The sequence below is a fragment of the Sabethes cyaneus genome, chromosome 1 (genome assembly GCF_943734655.1).
Source record: "Sabethes cyaneus chromosome 1, idSabCyanKW18_F2, whole genome shotgun sequence".
Taxonomy (NCBI): domain Eukaryota; kingdom Metazoa; phylum Arthropoda; class Insecta; order Diptera; family Culicidae; genus Sabethes; species Sabethes cyaneus.
This window is the reverse complement of record NC_071353.1, coordinates 64,227,621-64,249,783: the sequence shown is the minus strand read 5'-3', so window position 1 is coordinate 64,249,783 and position 22,163 is coordinate 64,227,621. Positions and strand designations below refer to the sequence as shown.

General features: G+C 42.2%; 1 protein-coding gene across 7 annotated transcripts in view; it reads right to left on the bottom strand.

Annotated features, from left to right (window-relative positions):
* The window catches only part of LOC128733030 (uncharacterized), a 404,411-nt gene that overhangs the window by 142,029 nt on the left and 240,219 nt on the right, over positions 1-22,163 (bottom strand). For all 7 annotated transcript variants that reach the window (XM_053826572.1, XM_053826573.1, XM_053826571.1 and 4 more), the window contains one exon: positions 12,118-12,162. In XM_053826572.1, the coding sequence (XP_053682547.1) occupies positions 12,118-12,162 (45 nt within the window). The remainder of the gene's footprint in view (positions 1-12,117; positions 12,163-22,163) is intronic.

Genomic DNA, 22,163 nt, shown 5'->3' with positions numbered 1-22,163 from the left:
TGCTCTGCATATCGTTTCGGCGTTGTGCGAGCAAGACAATGTCGTCAGCTAGGTCGAGGTCATTTAGCTGCTCCATCGTTAGAGGATTCCAAGGCAATCCTCGATTTGGTCTACTGTCAATTGCTCCAACTAATATCTCATCCATAACGACGAGAAACAGAAGCGGTGATAAAATGCAGTCCTGTCTCACGCCAGCAGTAACCCTTATGGGGTCGGACAAGACCCCGTCGTGCAAAACCTTGCACGAGAACGCCTCGTACTGAGCCTCGATGAGATGGACTAGCTTATCTGGAACTCCTCTACGCCTAAGTGCGCCCCAGATGTTTTCGTGATTGAGTCGGTCGAACGCCTTTTCGAAGTCAACGAACACCAGCAGAAGAGAGTCCTGGAATTCGTTGATCTGCTCCAATATAATGCGGAGCGTTGTGATATGGTCTACACATGATCGGCCAGCACGGAATCCAGCTTGCTGCCGCCGGAGAGTAGCGTCGATCTTCTCCTGGATCCGGTTGAGGATTACCTTACAGAGTACTTTGAGAGTAATACAGAGCAACGTGATGCCACGCCAGTTACCGCATTCCGTTAGGTCTCCTTTCTTAGGGACTTTGACCAATATGCCCTGCATCCAGTCCACCGGAAAAGTTGCGGTTTCCCAAATATTGCTGAGAAACTGATGCATCATCTGGGCTGACAAAGATGGGTCAGCTTTGAGCATTTCGGCTGAAATACGATCTATCCCTGGCGCTCTATTGGATTTCATACTCTTGATGGCTGCTACAATTTCATCCAGCGATGGCGCCTCCGAGTTCACGCGATTTATTCGACGAACTGTAGGCGTCGTACGCTGCTGGTTTTGTTGGTCTCTGACATTTGAAACTCGGAAAAGTTGTTCAAAATGTTCAGTCCATCGCTTAAGCTGTTCTGTACGGTCAGTCAATAGCTGACCAGCTCTGTCCTTTAGCGGCATCTTTGTATTCATCCTGGCACCACTAAGGCGGCGAGAAATATCGTACAACAAACGGATATCACCATTGGCGGCGGCGGTTTCTCCTTGTTCGGCTAGGGAGTTAGTCCAGGCTCTCTTGTCCCGCCTACAAGCACGTTTAACAGCCCTCTCCAGTTCGGCGTATCGTTGACGGGCAGCTGTCTTAGCCGATCTGGTCCGCGCTCGCTCAATGCCGGCTTTCGCCTCTCTCCGCTCGTCGATCTTCCTCCAAGTTTCATCCGAAATCCACTCCCTCCGCCCACTGCGCGCTTTGCCGAGGGTTTCATCACTGGTCGTGATGAAGGCGTTCTTGATGCCGGTCCATTGCTCTTCGACGGTTCCACCAGATGGCAACTCCGAGGCTCGAGATTCAAGTTGTTCAACAAAGGCCCTTTTCACCTCATGATTCTCCAATCGGCGGACGTCGTAGCGGCACCCAACTTTCTCCTCCCGTCGTTGGACACGTGCGACGCGCAGACGTATCTCAGCGATAACAAGATGATGGTCGGATGCAATGTCAGCGCTGCGTTTGTTGCGTACATCAAGAAGGCTCCTTCTCCATTTCCGGCTGATGCAGATGTGGTCGATTTGGTTTTCTGTTCGGCCGTCGCGGGAAACCCACGTGACTTTATGTACTGGTCTATGGGGGAAGAGCGATCCACCAATGACCATGTCGTTATCACCACAGAATTCTGTAAACAGCTCCCCGTTTTCGCTCATCTCTCCTAGGCCATGGCGTCCCATGACGCGTTCAAGGTCCGCGTTGTTTGAGCCAATCTTCGCGTTGAAGTCGCCCATGTGAATTTGGATGTCCCCCTTCGGGATTTTCTCAACCACGCTGTTCAGCTGGCTGTAAAAGCTCTCTTTCTCGTGCAGATCGGCAGCATCTGTTGGCGCATAGCACTGGATTGCCGTAAGGTTCCTAACCCGTGTTCTAAATCTGGCAACGATTATTCGCTCATTTATTGGTTCCCACTTCATCAGGGCCGCACGTGCCCCTGGGCTCAGTAGGAATCCAACTCCTCTTTCTCGAGTAGCATTTTCACCTCGTATGCCAGAGTAGAGCAAGACTTGCCCGGATGATGTCCTGTGTTCGCCAGTACCCGGCCAGCGGACCTCGCTCAGCCCCAGGATTTCAAGCTTCAGGCGGTTAGCTTCCCTTGCAAGTTGAGCCAGCTTGCCCTGCTGGGCAAGGGGTCAGTATATTCCATGTTCCGATTCGTGTCCGTGTTTTCATGCTAAAGGTCGTTGCCAATAATCCGGAGAGATTTCTTCTTTCATTTTCATTAACGTTTTGTGTGTTCTGGTACAGTAGGCTGTTAACCTAAGGTCCTTATCCCGCTGATGGGGCTGCCATCTTAATGTGGGCGGGAGCCACTGTGCCCCCTTTCCTGTTAGCACACGACAACCGAAGTTGCGTACCCCAGCCGGCACCTCGTGGAGGTAGGAATAGGAGTTAATGAACAGAGGTTATGGAATGCACATGTTCACCCTTTGCCAGCCAAAAGGTGAACACCTCCTAAAGACTTACTGGCGGGAAATTTACAATATTTTTGGCTTTTTTTTATCGAAAAACATCAGTTTAAACAAGTTCGAAATTAGTAATGACTTCGTTTCGACTAATTTCGCGTATTCGAAATGGAGCTTGAATTTCGTTTCGTTTCGTCTCGATACCGAAAAAGTCAATCTCGCACAGTCTTACTAGGATCCTAAAATCATCAGTCATTCTTCTCATAATGGAAAACGAATTTCTTTCCGTGTAACAGTTAGTTGGCTGCGAAATCTGCCAAATAAAACCAAGTTACGAAAACGGCATCGTAGCAACACAGGTAGCACCTAGACTTAACTTTGTTTGACCTGGTTGTAGACGACACTCCCAGCTTGTTTGCGGCATCTCGGACGAAGAGGTTGGTGTTTCGTTTCAAGGCGCTTGTCACTCTTTCTGTAGGCTTTTTGCTTTCGATTTCCACGGTCTCCTGCCCGTCGATAAACGTTCTCCAAACACATTCAAGATGAATGGAACTACTTCGAAACGTTGGTTTAATACGGAAAATAAACGTCACCAAAAGCCATTTTAAGTTTCAACAGAGCAAGTGCTCGTCTTTCACTGCCGTCATTAATGAATGGGTCCATGTTAATTTTCTTCGTCTAAAAACTGTGAGCATCCTCAAATGAAACAAGCTGTTACAAACTTCAAAAGCATTGTTGGCACACGCCGGAAACGAACATCACTCACGTTGCAGACTAGACGGTCACAATCTTGCATATATACTTCAGCCTAAGTCTAGGCTATCTTCAAGGCATTGCAAATATATGTTTGTATTTACTTTCACCAGCTGATAAAGGTAATCAACGACTAAGTCTGACGGTGCAGCTATCTCTGGAAGTGTGATTCTCACACTGAAAGATATACTCTAGCGAGTATGCCGGACATTTGTGAACTTTTTTTTTTTTTCAACTAACCACATATTCAAGTGTAAATATTGAGTGCAGAAAAAAGACGTTTGCTTCAGCGGGCGGCTACTGCTGTCTTGTTTGTAAGCCCTTTTATTGGTACTTTCATGGTCCTCTGTTGGCCAATATTTGCTATAACGATGTTCGTCGAGACCGTGGCTTAGATCGTACAAGCGGTTTACAAGAGTCAACAAACGGTGCATATTTCAGAACTGCAGGGTTCAAACTGCCTACCTACTTGCCGCTTGTCGTTCAGTTAAACTGTGCGAACGATTGTTCCCATATTTTCAAGTCAGCGAATGCTGGTCGAACGGTGCACAACATTGACAAAAAACTTATCACAGTTCAATGACCGTCGGTTGATGGTTTGTGAAGAAGCAAGCAAGTGCTTCGTGTAATTGGCATTTATATTTTAGGCATAACCTGTCATCGATGTTCAATACTTTTTATCGTTTTTGCGTCACTTAATCACCTCTTATCGTGAATTAACTTATTGATTCAAACAAATTTTAAAGTAATTTAGAATTTTTTCTTGGTTTGAATGTGCCATGTGACTTGCATTTGGGTGTTCTGAATTGTTTCGTTCTGTATTATGTCACCAGACAAATCTCGCGTAACTTTTCAAAAGGACCTAAGTAACAATGAGAGATTCTCTTTGTGCCTCTTCTCTTTCGGTTGCCACGGCGATGCAAATGCACTTTAAAACATCAACCTTGCATAAATCGGTTGCTGGTGTCGCTATCTACCTAATCGTCAAGAAAACTTTTGTTGAAATGCATTTATGTCGCCGTAATAATCGGAAGAGAGGAAGACCAAAGAGAATCTCTCAATGTTACTTAGGTCCTTTTGAAAAGTTACGCGAGAAATCCTTCTAAGTCACACGTTGAGCTTTTCTTTTACTGGTATCCGGAGGCATGGCAGAAACCCTGTGACACTTGTAAAATTACTCCCGTGAGTAGGCACGTCGTGATGATTCGTTTAGATAGTTGACGTTATTTCTTCTCTCTATAACAGTATGGCACTGTGTGCCGTCTGTCTTTGCATTCAGTAGACTGCAGAGTGTGTCATCTTGGTCAAAAACGAGCGTGAATGGCAGAATGGCGGCAGGTCAACCTACCGCCGGCCGGTAGCCAGAACCAGACCAGTCACTGGCTTGTAATGAATACCTGTACAAGTAAAGTTATCGTGCAGTTTCTTTTAATACATGATTTACAGTAAGGCAGAAAACCCTTTCTGCCGTTGCTGCCTTTGTTTTTCAATTACAGCTTAGTGTCGCCTTGCATTTACTTTGGTAAACAGGTTTTTAACCAGTTAATAGTTTTACACGCAGGTCCGGTTTCTGATAACGCATGATGTGTTTATAGTCAAAATGAATTAAAGCGTTATTGTTTTGCCAGCGTATTGGATCAACCATAATTATTATTCGTACAAATGTTAGTTATACCTAAGACTTAGTAAAACTTGATTTATGAGTGACAAGTTAAATGTAATGGCATGATAGTAAGTGCTGTATGACGGTTCGTTAATCGATCTATTTGAGTTTGCAAAATCTGTCAAGAAATTTTTCAGTTTTCGAAGCAGGATTACGTTTTAATTTACTGTATTTACCCCTTCTAAGGTCTACACCTAAAATCATCGAAAAATGTACTAAGATGGCCGTAAATATTTTATCTTCCTTTATTTTATCACCAAATTTGGAAATTTCCCCGAAAAATATTTCTTTTTTCAGAATTCCTACAGAACATGACCTTATGTCGCATGGTCCCAGAATTATTCCGGTGTTACTTGGGGGACTGTCAAATTATGTGAATTTTGTTAAGCAAATCATCGGCTGTAGTCATATCGATTACTTTGCTACAGTTACGAACCATCCAGATGATGGCTATTCGCTTTCCGGATGTGGCAGCGCACTATGAATCTGGAACCAGTTCCCATAAAGGGACATTTCATCATCAGTAACATATGTCATGAAATGAATCATCAGTAATATATGTATGAAATGGAGAGAGTTACCTGGAAGGAGCGTCAAACATAGCTCTGGCTCTCTCAAGCTCCCACCTAGCGCCTCCACGCAGATCTAAGTCAAATGATGACGGTTGATGGCCTTACCCGGAAATGCTTCACGTACTTGCTGAAGAAACTAAGCTAGGAGGTGCGAACTAGAGCGCCTGTTCTCCAGGGGAGGGGCGGCTCACACAGCGTCTGTCTCGCAACGGGCGGCTGAATATGAAATGCTGTATCCCGCAAGCTATACCTAAGATGGCAGACCCATCAGCGGGATGTAGGTATCGCGACCCCGGTGAGGTAGTATACCGAAAACTCAATTACCACGAATAACGAAGAAAGAAATTCAGGACGGAATAATCGATATAGGACACGACAAGGGACATGGAAACGATTAAGGGATAATGATTGGAAACTTGGTACCTGGAATGTCCGAACTCTCCATGAACCGGCACGGGCTGGCTTGCTTGCTCGAGAGCTGCATCAACTCGGAGTGGAGTTTGGGAAAATTGGGAAAACAAAAGCAAGGAGTTATCCGGTGGAGGCCCGTAGATGACCGTATATGCGTATTGAGGATTAAGGGCAAATTCTTCAACTATAGCCTAATCAACTTATACGCACCGGCAAATGATAATACCGATGATGCTAAAGACGAATTTTACGACACGCTTGAGAGGACCTATGGAGAGTGCCCAAAACACGACCGACGTGAAAATCATCGCCGGAGATGCAAACGCGCAGATCGGGAGGGAGGAATTCTTCCGTCCAGTTATTGGAAGACATAGCCTGCATCTGTTGACCTATGATAACGGTCTGAGGCTCGTAAATTTTGCCGCGGCCAGAGGGATGGTCATCAGTAGCACCTACTTTCCACGTTTGAATATTCGGAAACACACACGGAGGCATCCAAATGGAGACTCTAGCTCTCAGATCGATCATGTCTTGATTGACGGTCGACACTTTTCAGATGTTATCGCTGTACGGTCTTTTCGGCGAAAGTTCGCACTAAGAGGACGCTGCGTTTCGACATCCAGCGGTTAACGGCAGATGGCGTAGCAGTGGAGTACGCCAGGAAGCTTGACCAACGAATCGCAGAACAGCAGGTAGAAGAAGCAGATATAAATGGGCTGTGGAGGAACATCCATGGTGCCATCGGAACAGCTGCGAGATAAGTGGTAGGCACGACGCGTGGAAGACAGCGTAACAACTGGTTTGACGCCGAATGCCAGAGAGTGATAGATGAAAAGAACCAAGCCAGGAGTCGCAGGCTCACTGCGGCAACGCGTCAAAACAGAGAGAGGTACAGAGAGACTAGAGATGCGGAAAAAAGAATCCATCGTGTAAAGAAACGCGAGTACGAGGCGCAGAGAAGCGATACGCCAGCAATTACACACGGAGTTTCTATAAAACGGTGAGATGCAGGAATTTTGCCATGCCTGTGATGTGCAATGATAGTGCTGGCAATTTGCAAGGAGAGGTAAATGCGGAGATCAGGAATTGTAAGCGATGGTCAAGCTGTGAAGCCACCAACACAGGAGGAGGTTAAAAAGGCAATCAGTGAGCTGAAAAACGGTAAGGTTGCTGGAAAGCACGGCATCCCTACTGAACTTCTTAAAGGTGGGAGCGAGCGGCTGTACGAAGCAATCCACCGGATCATTGTCAGGATCTGGGAGGAAGAACAAATGCCGGAGGAGTGGTTGGATGGCCCATTTGCCCAATTTTCAAGATGGGACATCGACTGGAGTGTAAAAACTATCGAGGAATTACATTGCTCAATTCTGCTTACAAGGTGCTTTCCCGTATCCTGTTCTGCAGACTGAGACCGTTAGCGGAGCCCTTCGTCGGCGAGTACCAAGCTGGTTTTCGTGAGGGTCGCTCCACGACGGATCAGATGTTTACCCTGCGTCAGTTGCTAGACAAGTTCCGGGAGTACAACTTGCAGACACACCATCTGTTTGTGGACTTTAAAGTGGCGTACGATTTAGTTAAACGAAATGAGCTGTGGCAGATAATGTTAGAACATGGTTTTCCGACGAAACTAGTTACGCTGATTCGTGCGACGCTGGACGGATCCAAACGATGTAAGCCGCGAAGTGAAACGATAAGTTTCAGCCGCGAATCGGGCTTTCTACGGTTTACGTAGTCAGCTGAAGTCCCGTAGTTTGCAAATTCGCACAAAACTGGCGCTCAACAGAACACTAATCCTCCAGGTGGCCTTCTACGGACACGAATTATGGACGCTAAAGGAAGCTGATCGGCGAGTGCTTGGGGTTTCTGAGCGTAAAATTCTGCGATCTATACTTGGTAGCAAAATGGAAAATGGAGTGTGGTGCAGACGCATGAATCACGAGCTGTACCAAGTATACAAATATGCTGATATAGTGAAGGTAGTGCAATGTGGCAGGCTGCGGTGGGCTGGACACCCGGCCAGAATGCCCGATGAAAGAGTAGCCAAAACTATTTTCAGCAGGGAACCAGAAAGAGGCCGTAGACTCCGAGGCAGACCCCGCACCCGGTGGGTGTGTGCTGTTGAAGACGATGCACGTTCAGCTGGTGTTCGTGGGGATTGGCGAACGGCAGCCCAGGACCGACGGTACTGGAGGACCATAATTTGTTCGGCGCAGGATCGGTAACGGACCGTTGCCACTAAAGTAAAGTAAGTAATATATGTCATGTCGCATAATAAAAAACACCAGTATTCGACAAAATGGCAAAATGGTCATAGGACCGTTTCCAGTTGCTGGACGAGTTCTTTTGAAATCCGTTCCGTCCGGGGGGCTCCGTAGCCGCAAGGTTACCGAGTCTGCTTTGACAAGCGAGTGGTCGTAGGTTCGAATCTTAGTAGAATCAGGCCATTCGGCGTCAAGTGACTTTAGCATGGGTTTATTCTCAGGCCCCTCCATTTACCCTTCTTTCGTGCTGAATTCTATATTTACCCTCTGAAGCCTCTTGACAGTGCAAATGTCCCTCCTATAGTTAAGTGTACTGATCAGAGGTACGAATGAGTCCTCGTCAGGGACGGCTATAGTATGGGATAGCGCTGGCAGCGAGCAATATGTGGGTAAAGTAGATCAAGCTTTGAAGGAAGGGTAAACCCCAATACACGCAAGCACGCATACAATTTAAAATAAGCATATCGCTCACTCAATAGCGATTATAGCAAAAAGAAATGCAGTTCAGGTCATACTGCAAACACCCGGGCGATATTACAATAGATCAACTATACTGGTCGCAGTAATGAATCCACACATGGAAAAGAAATCCGTTCCGTGCTTGGATTCGATTTCGTTTTTTTTTTCGATATGTCCGTCGCCCGTATATCCGTATATAATCTTTTCCGTTTTCAACCATCCATTTCAAAATGTCACTTTCTTGTACAATCACCGAATAGCCGATCAACAAGTATCTATACCTATAAAAATGGATTTCTTTCTGTCTGTCGGCATGTATCTTATAGAATCGAAAACTACTAAACAGAACGGTGTGAACATTTGCATGTAGGGGTTTTGAGGCCGGGGAAGGTTCTTATGATAGTTAGAGAGCCCTCCCCACCCTAAGAGGGGTGGCTCCCGTACAAATGAAATGTGGGATGTGGATGTTTATGGAGGCAAGAATTTTTTCTATGATGAAATGAGACCTCTCCCCTTTTTTGGAAGGGAATTATGACCCCTGTCCCCTTGAAGAGGGGGGGCTTCCATTCAAATAAACACAAATTTTCTCTTAACTCGAGAACTAATCAAGCAAATGGAACCAAATTGTGTGGGGGTTTTAGGAGGCAACAATTTTTTTTATGAATTAGGACCCTTCCCCTCTTAAGGAGGGGGACTCTCGTATAAATGAAATACAAATTTCCTCTTAACTCAAGAACTAATCAAGTAAATAGAACGAAATTTGGCATGTGGGGATTTTCGGAGGCAAGCATTTTTTCTATGATGAATTAGGACCCCTCCCCTGTTTAGGAGGGGGAGGAGCTCCGATTCAAATGAAATACAAATTTCCTCATAACTCGAGAACTAATCAAGCAAATTGAACCAAATTTGGAACTCAAAAACTAATCGAACTCGAGAAATTCGAGAATCCTACATAAAACGTTAGTCAATAACAAGACCACCAAAAACATTTATAGTAACACTAAATCATTCAGGGCGAGACGGCCGCGAGTGTTGCTTGCGACCCGCCGTCGCAAGTGCCGGCCACTGGAGGGGCATCCCCTGCAGAAATCATCACTGTCTAGGATTATTTGTTTTCCTAGGTCTACTAACCTCTATTACTTTCCTTCAGTTGGGTCCGAACGATCGACAGCGAGTAAAGAGAGGATCACGCCTGCGAAATGGTACTTTCTACGAAAGATTGAAATGGTACACACCGCTTAAGGTTTTTCGCGAAATGGTATTCGGCGAAATGTTGAACAATCACGGCGAATATTGCTATCCGTTTTCTGACTAAACAATAAGGGGAGTTGTTTTCTACTTTACTGTGAGGAAAAATTGCAATTTTGTATATTGAACTGCCCATCCCAGGTATCCAATAAGCATTAACCTAAGCAACAAATCAGCATATCTTGCATTTTATACTGCACGTTTTTGTATATTAGCTTTTTGACTGTATAGATGTTGTAAATTGACATCCAAAATTCCATTCAAATTCTTCGTGTCGGTAATTAGCTGCAAATTAGCGCTGTTAGTACTATAATAAGGTTAGCAGTAAAATAGCTGTATATTTTGCCAAAATTAAGTAGCATTTAAGGGGGCATAGTACTTTTTACACCATATTTTTTGCCATATTTCAAATCGCGAATCGATTCGGGCATTTTAAACATTGCACTTTATACTAATACAGTAATGACCCGATTTTGTCACCCCCATGATGAATTTAGGGGTGACAAAAACGGGACAGTGACAAAATCGGGTATTTTTTCAATTTTTATTTTTTTGCAGATAACTTAGAACGAACTATATATATTTCATTCTGATCACTTTTAGGACCTTTCGCACTTCCTTCTACCTCTCTGTGGACATTTGTCACCTGTGCTGTGAGGTCCCACAGGTATGAAAACACGCGTTTTTTAATTGCGCTGAAATGGTTGATTATACTGGTTGACTATGTTCAGAGAAATTTCACAGCGTAAAAAGCTCTTTCTTATGGTATGAACGATTCTTTGATTAACCCCCCTAAAAGTAAGATAGAAAATTTATTTTTCAAGCAGTAAGAGATAGAGCAAAACAATGTTCTACAATTTTTTTTAAAAAAAGATTATTTTAAAGAACTTTGCCAAAGAAAGTGACCTTCTAGCTATTATAGTTGTGAAGATAAGAAACAACTTTTGTGGAAACTCCATGATAATCAACACAGTTCTTTTCAGTTCTTAACACATTTGACATGTTTGAAAATGATTTTCAAACTAAGCTTTTGATAAATCAAAAGCGTGACAAAATCGGGTAAAAAACGTGATAAAATCGGGTCAAAAACGTGACAAAATCTGTCCCCTACGGCTCCTTGAACATGATCATTCTAAAAAAACATGATTTGCGGTACCATGGATTGGCGCTTGGGGGCTTATCCGAAATGAAAAATTTCAAAACGACATGAAAGTATATTAAATTATCTTGTTTTTGAAAATTCGAACGCACAACAAAATGGCGGACATTTAAACATAAAAGTCAGTTTTTGCGTCGAAAAATTGACTTTAAACGTTTCTTAAAAATACATAAATTGCAATATCGAAAAAAGGATGGGTCAAAGACAAGATAATTTTATAAGTTTTTAAACAAAAAAAGAAGCAAGTGAATTGTTTGAGCGGTTCTTGAGATATTTATGGTAATTGGGATATAGCCCATCTAAAACGAAATCAAACCTCATTTCTGACAATGTATTTTTTCTAGACTAATCTCATGTTTTTAGTCTTGACCTTGAAATGCGGTCATACATATATATTGATATATATTTAAGAAATAAAAAATTTTTGGTGAAGGAGGGGGAAGAGCGGAAAGGTGAGAAGGGGATATTGGTAGCTACGCTTAACAAGTAGTCGTTTTGACTCCTACCTTTTGTCCAATGCTGAAAGGTGCATGAGTCGCACCAAGCTATAATCTGAGATTATAACCGGATTTGAACCCACAACATCCGCCAGGGCATGTGGTTCGCTGGTACTTATACCTTTGAACCATAGAGGCGCTGGACAAAAGGAGACTGTAAAACCCACTCATCAAGATAGCGACGCGTCTGGTTGGGTTATAGACACAAGTCGTAAGGGCCTGCATAGTGTCGTCATCTTGCCAGTAAAAACCAGTTAGATTTATACTTCTCAGTCGGTGGTTATCTACAATAGACCTAGGAAGAGGCTTTAAGTCTACCATAAATATGCAAAAAGGGTTTGGATTCATCAACTGGCGAAATATGCCTCCTGGCGAAATATGGATCCTCTACCCTATAATCTGCTACTCTTCTCATATCATGATTGTTTTTAAGCAATTAGATTTTCATGCTGATGAGATTTTCAACATACAAATTTTAAATACTAAATTCAACTTTAGTATCAAGTAGCTTAAGTAGTTTTTGTTTATTCTTGTGTTAATATTTCTCGTATTATGATGGCATATTATTTTATGTGGTGGTTATTAAATACTGCTAGCAATTTTTCGAGGATCTGGATAAAAACAAGTTGAATGAAATACCTGGTAAAATATTGGCAGGTTCTGGTGACACACTGGAGTGATTTGCTGAAATTTGATAAAAAAAGAAAAATCATTAAAATGTTCCCATTGGAGATAACAGACTGTTGACGTAGAAAGTAATAAAGTTAACGTTGCATATACTTTCGACCAGTAAGTGTGCCGGATAGGAAAGAGCTTGTCTGGAATTCATAACAAACACCAAAGCATGTCTAGTTCCAAAGCTTACAACTTACAACTACGATATCACTTGTTTTAAGGGTGGCCATGCTAGGGGATGTTTAAAAGTAGGGTCCAAATAAAGAAGTAAACCTGGCATTGTGGTGGAGCCAGCAGGTTTGGGTAACCAAGTGTAGCATAAGGCTTCGTCTATATAAATTTTCAGTTGGATGGGTTACACGGAAGCGAACGCACACGAAAGGGCAAATTACATGTCGATAACGCCATTTGTTCTGGTTGACTGAGTCGTTATGTATTCCACTAAAAGATATTCATTGTTGCAACTAACTTCGTCAGTGCGGGAGATTCACGTGTACTCATTCGTTTGCCTTTTTCGTTTAAAACAATGTACTATGCGCAGTAACAAACAAAAGCATTTTAGCAGTTTTGCGAATCGGCTTTGGTTAAATGTTTCTAATTGACCAGCCCAGTTCGTTACTTGTAAGTATGCTTGGCAATGGTCTCGGAACATTCAGGCGAAAATCGTTTTTCTTTTTTTTCTTTGGGTTGGAAAAGAGCTGTTTTGTTTCACGACACACAAATGTATGCTTTACATGGAATTCACGGTGTGTTTTTGGATCCATTGACCGTTTTCATTTAACCGTTTAGACCAATTCTCCGCCTGACACCTGACTCCAGCATTATATGAATACAGGGTGTTTGTTTCTTATTGGGGATAGCAAAGCACCTCCAATTAAGAAAATCGCTTAAAAACATGGGGTCGCAAATTGTTGGTTATACAAATATGAACATTTCCATATTCATTTTGAAAACAAATGCATTAATATTTTAGTATTTTATTGTATGTATGGAGACAATCATGCTAATGCTGAGTATCAGTAGGAGAATTAGTATCCGATGGAGAGTGCAAAGATCAAAGCAATCGATGAGTATTAACACTAAGGAGAACTTGGCCAAATACCGCCAAGCAAGGAACTAGTTGACCACGATCCAGAGGAGTAAAAAGCGCCAGAATGAGGATAGAGATCGTGAAGAATTAAAACAAAATATTCCGAGCTAACGTTACGCGCAAGTATTACGAGAGTGTGAACCAATCTCGTAGAGGCTACACACTGCAGCCTGAAAGCCTGGCATGTGTAGTGACGAGGGAGGGAAAACTCGATCACAATCGAGCGCGAGGTGGTAGCAGTTCTTCGAAAAACACCTCAATGGTGTAGTTTGCAGAGGCAGGCGGAACGGAAGGACGTAGTAATGTCCCCGCATCTGATGACTAAGAAACTGAACGAGAAATCGGGTGCTGAAAACTAACAAAGCCGTCGGTACGAATCACCTGTCAGTAGAGCTTTATAAGCATGGCCTAGAAAAGCAGGCAATGGCTCTAAATTAGATTTTTTGCAAGATTTCCGAGTAGTAGAAGCTACGGGAGGAATAGATGGAAGGAGTACTACGGATTTCCAGATAAACTAACGCGATTGGTCAAGGCGACGATGGATCGCGTAATGTGTGTTGTTCGAGTTTCAGGGGCAGTCTCGAGTCCCTTTGAATCTCGAAGAGAGTAACGGCAAGGTGATGGGCTTTCATGTTTGATGTTCAACATCACTTTGGAGGGTGTGATAAGAAGAGCAACACGATATTCACGAAGTCCATCCAGCTTCTTGGTTTCGCTGACGACGTTGACATCATTACACGTACCTTTGAGAGGATGGCGGAAACGTACATCGGACTGAAAGCTGAAGCCAAACGGACTGGACTTGTCATTAATGTATCTAAAACAAAATACATGAAAGGAAGAGGTTCTAGAGAAATGAATGCTGACCTCCCCGGATTCATTTAGACGGTGATGAAATCGAGGTTGTAGAAGAGTTCGTGTATCTGGGCTCACTGGTTACTGCAGACAACGACACCAGCAGAGAAATACAAAGACGCATTATGGCAGGAAATCGTGCCTACTTTGGACCCCGTAGGACGCTGCGATCGAACAAAATTCGCCACCGCACGAAGTTAACAATCTACAAAACGCAGATTAGACCGGTAGTCCTTTACGGCTAGGGTTGGGATATCGGGAGTACCGGAACCGGGAATACCGGTACTACCGGCTGATTTTCCAGTACCGAAATACCGGTACTGGCACAAGAGAAAACCGGTACTTTCGGTACTGATCAATTATGCATGTTTTCTAACATTAGGCCGTAAAATCGAAGATAACAATTTTAAAATAATTTCTAAACCTGCGCGCTATATTTTGATAAAGCTAGCGGATGAGTTACTACAACGATTTAACACCAGTAACGAGATTGAGGAAATTGTTGAGCGTTAGTTTTTTATTTAATCATGAAGGAAAAATTAGAACGGACTTCAGTCGCCTATAGCTGTTCAAGCTTTAAGGAGTTCGATTATACCTGTACACCAAAACGCTCTGCGGAATGGATAAGGATAAGGATTGAAGAGCAAGTATGCTTTTCGCTACCCTGAGTACAGCCTGTCCTTCAGCGACGTGAACAGTACATTGAATATTCTGTGCATCTTAAAGTTGAATTTTGCAAGCTTCTCCTTCTCCAAGCAGCATACAACCGGAGGGTCGTGTTGTATCAAAAACTTATTTTCACTGTACTTGGTCCTAGGCTACTTGTCACCAATTCATTGAGCTTCTCGAAGTCGGCTTCAACCTGGTCTAGAGGGGCCTATTCATGGTATCGGCGGGTCTTTTGAAAAGAACAGATTTCGGTGCACAATCATCCGTCATCCTTGCGACATTGCCGACTCATCGTAGCCTCCCGACTTTCGCCAGATGTCGTTTGGAACCACTCCAATTTTTGCAATCACTAGCTTTGTTCATTTTTACAAGGGCCCTATTCTCATAGATCTTAGATGACAATACAATTAGCGATTTTGAAAGTACCTGGGTGACTCCTGTTACCTAAGTGACAGTACAAATGAAATGGTAACTGCAAGGTGAGGTGAAGTGACTTAAGAATTGGGCCTCAAATGAAAGTATTAGCAGATTTTTCAAAGAACAAGAATTTTCTTTTTAAAACTTTGGGTACCGGTACCAGTACCGGTATTACCGGTACTGATCCTTCCAGTACCGAAATACCGGTTCTTAAAAATCCTGTCGGTACTCCCAACCCTATTTACGGCCATGAGACATGGACTATGCTCGTGGAGGGCCAACGCGCCCTTAGTGTGTTCGAACGGAAGTTGTTGCGCACCATCTATGGCGCAGTGCAGATGGAAGACGGAACGTGGAGAAGGCGAACGAACCATGAATTGCATCAGCTGCTTAGGAAACCACCCATCGCTCACACCGCAAAAATCGGTCGCCTGCGACAGGTTGCGCACGTCGTGAGGATGTCGGACGACAGCCCGGTTAAAAAAGTTCTCAATAATGTTTCGACTGGAACGGACCGGCGGAGCGCGCAGCGAGCAAGATGGATCGATCAAGTGGAAGATAACCTGCGGACCCTACGTAGACTACGTAGCTGGCGAATTGCGGTCATGGACCGAGTGGAATGGAGACGACTTCTTCGTACAGCAGAGGAAACTACGGCCTGGAGCTGATTAAGCAAGCAAGGATGGATCGAGTTGTGCGTTCTATCTACAAACAGGATGAATTCTGCAACTATCGCAGCATAACGCTGATAAACGCCGCCTAGAATGTAGTCTCTCAGATCCTGTTACGCTGACTTTCACCTATAGCACAAAAGTTTCCCAAGAATTATCAGGCGGACTTCATGGGACCAAACTTATCATCTAACAGATCTTGCAGAAATGTGGGGGAGTGCAAGGTGCTCACGCTACATTGGATTGAGAGACGCAGCGAAGGTTGAGACAAGGCGACGCTTGCTGTTCAACATCGGTCTTGAAACGAGAGGCACTATCACAAGCAAAATTAGCCAGCTCCTAGGCTTCGTAGATGACGTATATTATAGCCAGGATCATTCCGACAGCGGAGGCAATCTCCGTCAGATTTCAAGCGGAGTCTAGGAAGATAGCACTTAAAAATAAATGCGTCGGAAACCAAATCCACGAAAAGAAGAGGCTCAAAGGTGATGAACGCGCGCTTCCCACGAACGGTAGCCGTTGACGGTGACGAATTAGAAGTGGTAAATAAGTTCGTGTATTTGAGATTGCTGGTGACCGCGGACAACAACACTAGTTGGGAGATCCAGCGGCACATTCAAGTAGGAAATCGGACCTACTTTGCCTTTCATAAAACGTTACGATCGAGAAGCCTAACTTTGCAATACGCAGCTGACAAAGTACAAAACCCTCATCAGACCGGTAGTTCTTGATGGACCTGAAGCTCTTGGGCTGCTCACGGAGGACATACACGCCCTTGCCGTGTTCAACGACAAAGTGCTGTGGACGATAATTGGCTGAGTATAAAGTAAAAGCGGCGCGTGCCGAAGGCGTATGCATCTCGAACTACAGGCACTGTTCGATAATTTCCCATCGTACATTTGGCGAAGGCCGGCAGGCTACGGTGAGCCGGACACATCGTAAGGATGCAGGACGCCAGTATGACGAAAATAGTTCTCTTCAACAAACCCTACCGGCACCACGTTCAAAGCAATTTGCTACTTCTGAGACCCCCGGGAAACTGATGACTGCATAAATCCTGAGAGAGAGAGAGAAGCCAGCTCAGTGACAGATTGATTTTTTTTCGTCTTCTTCTTCTTCTTATTTCTGATGCAGAAAATTTAAACGGTACCATTTAAATCAGAATGATCGGGTTTGTGAGGGGTTTATTTGTTTATTTGTTTATTTGGGGTTTCCTTTATGTCACATCATTAGAGCAAGGCCGAATGCAGACTGCATTTCTGGCATGTGTATGTTTATGAGTATCGCTTGACTTACTAAAACAGTGAGCAGGCGCAACTGATACCGTAAGTAGTAAGCATTTGAAATCTTTCATTCAAACGTTACACTTCTATTCTCATTTTCACAAAGTGCTACCCAGTATAGTAAACAAAGACGTAGTCCTACGTCAAAAAACTGATATCATAAACAGTTGCCAAATTAATAGAAGCAGGGATGGTTCGATCACTTTGACTCAATTTTGATTCATTTGACATTACCGTCTCAGTCGAGCACAATTTGACAAAGTTATGTATGAGACATTTGTAGTACTCATTATTACCTACAATTTTGCAGAATAAAGTGTTGCTGTAACTTTTGTAGTTACGGCGCTACAATGCTAGTACCTCTTTAGTAACTAAATGAACGCTCATTTAGTTACTAAAGAGGTACTAGCATTATAACACCGTAACTACAAAAGATACAGCAAAACTTTATTCAGCAAAATTGCAGACCTAGTTATTATCTACAAATGTCCGATACTTCAATTTGTCAAATTTAGCTCGGCTAGGATGGTACTGTCAAATGAATCAAACCTGAGTCAAAATGATCGAACCATCCCTGAATAGAAGTGTTTTGCCAAGGAGTGACACAGTCCAACATTGCATGTTCGAATCTCGATTGAGAGAGGCTGTAAAAGTCAATAAGATCGTAACAATAGCCCTCCCCCCATCTGTCCCACACTTAAAAGCTGGCTGAGAAATAAAAACAGAAGGTGAAGTTATGAATGCGGCATATAGCACCCTGGGCTTTGCTTTACTAACCTGAAAAGTTGATTTTACCTAGTAAATATGAAGGGTTAGCAATTTTAAGTTTAATTTTATTCTCCTACTTTTTTTATTCTCTCATTTTCTTAAACTCGTCGATAACGAGTTACTTTACGACAAGTAGAAGACAATATATGTAGAGTAAGGAGGGGTAAAAGTGCGATGCGGGTAAAAGTGCGATTCAATGATTTATCAGTGCGGATTCCGAGTAAATTGACTACATTGGCATGGATGGGTAAGTACTTTGACAGCTTAAATCTATCATAAACATTTGTTGTTTGCGAATCATAGTTACTGAGTTATGGGTAAATGTTATTTTAGAACGGTTTTGATGTAATATTTCATTGTACGGCAAATACGATATCAACAGGAGGATATTACTTATTGACAAATTGTAGCAGCGTTTTACATCACTCAGATATCTCTCTTGAAATTGCGGTAAGAAGAATTTACAAAATATATTTTGCTTTTCCATAATTTAATCAAACGCTGTCAAGCGCCTAGCGGGGCAAAAGTTCGATTTATTGGCGGTGTAAAAGTTCGATTCATGGATCGAGAATCTAACTCATTTTACTGACGGGACGACGACACTATGCAAGTCCTTGCCACTTGTAAGGTACTGCGCGCGACGCTGTTCGTCCATCAGTGTTATAGCCGCGATTCTCAACGGGGTTGTTCGGGGAAAGGTTTCCTTTCTAACACGGAGCGAATAAATCGCTCAGCAATAGTTAAACCCAGAATCACTTATGCATCGCTTATCTGGTGGCCGAAAACAAAACAAAAAACGGCTCAAATTAAGTTGAACAAGCTACAAAGGCTTGCTACCATCTCCATAACAGGAGCTATGAGTAGCACTCCCTCTAAAGCCTTAGAAGCTCTACTCAATCTTCTTCCTCTACATCAATTCATCCAATTGGATGCTATGAAAAATGCTTTGAGGCTCAAGCGATCCATGAGGTTCTTCGATGGTGATCTCGTTGGACACTTGAGTATTCTCAAAGAGTTTTCCGTAAATCCCTTAATATTAATGAACGAAGATCATATGCCTAAGCGTAACTACTTCGATCACAAATTTCGTGTTCTTGATTTTACTCGCTCTGATTGGAATGCCAGAGAACCAAACTTTCGCTCAGGATCACTGGTGTTCTACACAGACGGATCAAGACAAAATAACATGGCAGGTGCTGGTATAACAGGCCCAGGGATTAACGTTTCAGTTGCAATGGGAAAACATCCCACTGTATTTCAAGCAGAAATATATGCAATACTAGAATGTGTATCGATATGCATAAAAAGAAACTACAAAAATGCAAATATCTGTATTTGCTCGGATAGTCAAGCAGCACTGAATGCTTTGAAATCAAAAACTCACACTTCTAAACTGGTGTGGGAATGCATAAAACTGTTGGAAAAACTTTCCTGTCGCAATATGGTCAACCTCTATTGGGTTCCTGGTCACTGCGGAATCAAAGGGAACGAAACCGCTGATCAATTGGCAAAGAAGGGATCATCTATGCAGTTCATAGGACCCGAACCCTTTTTTGGACTATCTTCATGTGCCCTTAAAATGGAACTTAGGAATTGGGAAAAACTAAAGGTACAGTCTAACTGGAATATTACCTCGAATGCCCGGCAATCGAAACGTTTTATAGAGCCAAATGCTCTTCAATCACAAAAACTATTAAACCTTTCAAAACCCGACTTGAGCACATACACCGGTTTGATAACAGGACATTGTCCTTGTAAGTACCACCTGAAACTCATCGGTAAACTTAATGAAGCTAACTGTCGCTTTTGTAATCATGAGATTGAAAGCTCCGAACATTTGTTGTGCGACTGTGTTGCACTATATCATAAACGACGTAGATATCTTGATAAGGGGCTGACTCAGCCCTGCGATATTTGGAATGCTGCTCCTAATCAGGTGATAAATTTCATACGAAATGCATCACCCGATTGGGATAAATGCCGACAGTAGTTGAGGTGGCTCATCAAACTTTGATAGCTCACCGATACGACATGGCGTAAATTAAAAGAGGACACACCACAATAGATCAAAATAATGGTCGCGGTGGTAAGTCCCCAACACGGAAAAAAAAAACACGGAGCGAAAAAATTCCAGTTTGTTTCAAACGAAATTTTTATAACAACCTAAAAATATTTTTGTTTCAAAACTAAATTCTATTTGAATCAAGAATATAACAGTTTTGAATTAAAATTAAAGTATTGTCAAATTGAGTTTTCGATGTAAATATTTTCAATTTATTCATACATATCCGTTTGGAAAACAACCATAAATTTGGTTGAAACTTCATTTTTACCTTTGTTATAGAGTAAGGATGCGATTTGATGATTTATCGGTGCAGATTCCGAGTAAATTGACTACATTGGCATTAATGGGTGACTACTTTGACTGCTTGAATCTAACGTAAACTTTGGTTGCTTACGAAGCATAGTTGCTGAGTTATGCGCAAATGTTATTTTAGGGCGGTTTTGATGTAATTTTTTGTTATACGGGTAATACGATATCAACAGGAGGATATTACTTGTTGAAAATTTGTAACAGTGTTTTACATCACTCGCATATCTGTTTTGAAAATACGGTGAAAAGAGTTTACAAAATATATTTCGCTTTTCCATAATTTAATCAAACCCCGTCAAGCGCATTTTGGAGTAAAGGTGCGATTCTCGGACGGGGCAAAATTGCGATTCACGGACGAGGCAAAAATGTATAGCTTATAGGGTAATTTGCCAATGATCGCACAGCTAAGTCCCTGTGTTTTTAGTTTTAACGATATTTTCTAAACAAATAATTACAAATAGACAGAAACATGAAAATCTGAATCAGATACAAAATATGTTCACATTACATGGCCATTTTCACGAAATAAATAAGCTTTTCGCGGAAAAATATGCGATAATTTGACAACGCTTGAATGCCCAATCGTTGAACACTTCTGAAACCGTATTGTCCTATAGTTGGACACTTATTGTCCAATGGTTGGACATATATGCAATATATTGTATCGACCTTAAAGTTATTTTGATAGCATAGCATTGAGAATGAATATATTTTAAGATATATCGGCACCAACTACTCAAAAAGGCCAGTCTGCAAGATGTAAATAAACCGAGTGAGGGTTTCTTTCTCTATCCTAGTCCAGCAGAAAATAACCTTCACTCGGTTTGTTTACATTTTGCGGATTGGCCCTTTCGAAAATGCTGGCAACGCGGCTAGCAGCAACGGATACGCTCGCGTTACGTGCTCCTATATTTTATTTATTTTGCTTGTAATTGCGCAAGATATTTTCGAATAAGCTGTCGGAATCGATTAATTTGTTTCAACGCGTACGCGAAAAGTGAAATTTATAAGGTGAAGGCTAAAATTAACTTATAAAATACTAAAGAAGATATTGTGCTTTCTTTGCATAAGAAGAAAGTTTGGAATGTGTGGAAAAGAACCGAAGTGTGCGGCACGGAACCGAAGCACCAAATAAATACGTACCTAAATGAAGATTCCAATGTGATTGCAAGTGCATGGAAAGGATGGCTGGCAGATGATAAACCGATCAGTCAGATTCTGTTGTTTTTTTCTTTAGGATGGGTGATAATTTGCATTGAAGTTTTGTGTAAATAAGATAAGTGATTGTGTATTTTATTTTACTGTCTATTCATTATAACACGCTTCATATTCAATTTATTTATTTAGAAACTTCAATGTGCATAGGTGTCAAACAAATAACACCACGAGGTTGAGTCTCATTTTATCATTTTATTACATTTTTCTGATATGTATATGTGTATTAATTTAACTTCATTCCAACATTCAGCAACTCTCTTGGCATCACGATCAAATGAAATTAGGAACATGTGATAATGGAATTGTGCAAACTATTTGCTACAGCCAAGGGGTTTCCAGTAAAGCGTATAAGTGCGTAGTAATCAGAGATTACTTTTGTAATCATTTACGAATTAATTAGGTAATCAATGGTAATCAACATAGTAATCAATGATAATCCTAAGTAATCATAAGTAATCATGATTAATTTTTAGTAATCACAAGAGATTGATTACTGGTAATCAGAGGTAATCATTAAAGTAATCAAAAGTAACTTTTTCAAAGGTGCGTAGTAATCATTGCTGCTGGAAACCCCTTGGCTACAGCTGAGAGCTGTTTTCGTAGAGACGGTTTTCGCGTCTTCTCTTTCTAACTCTTTATATCCCTTGAATAGAGTGAATGGATTA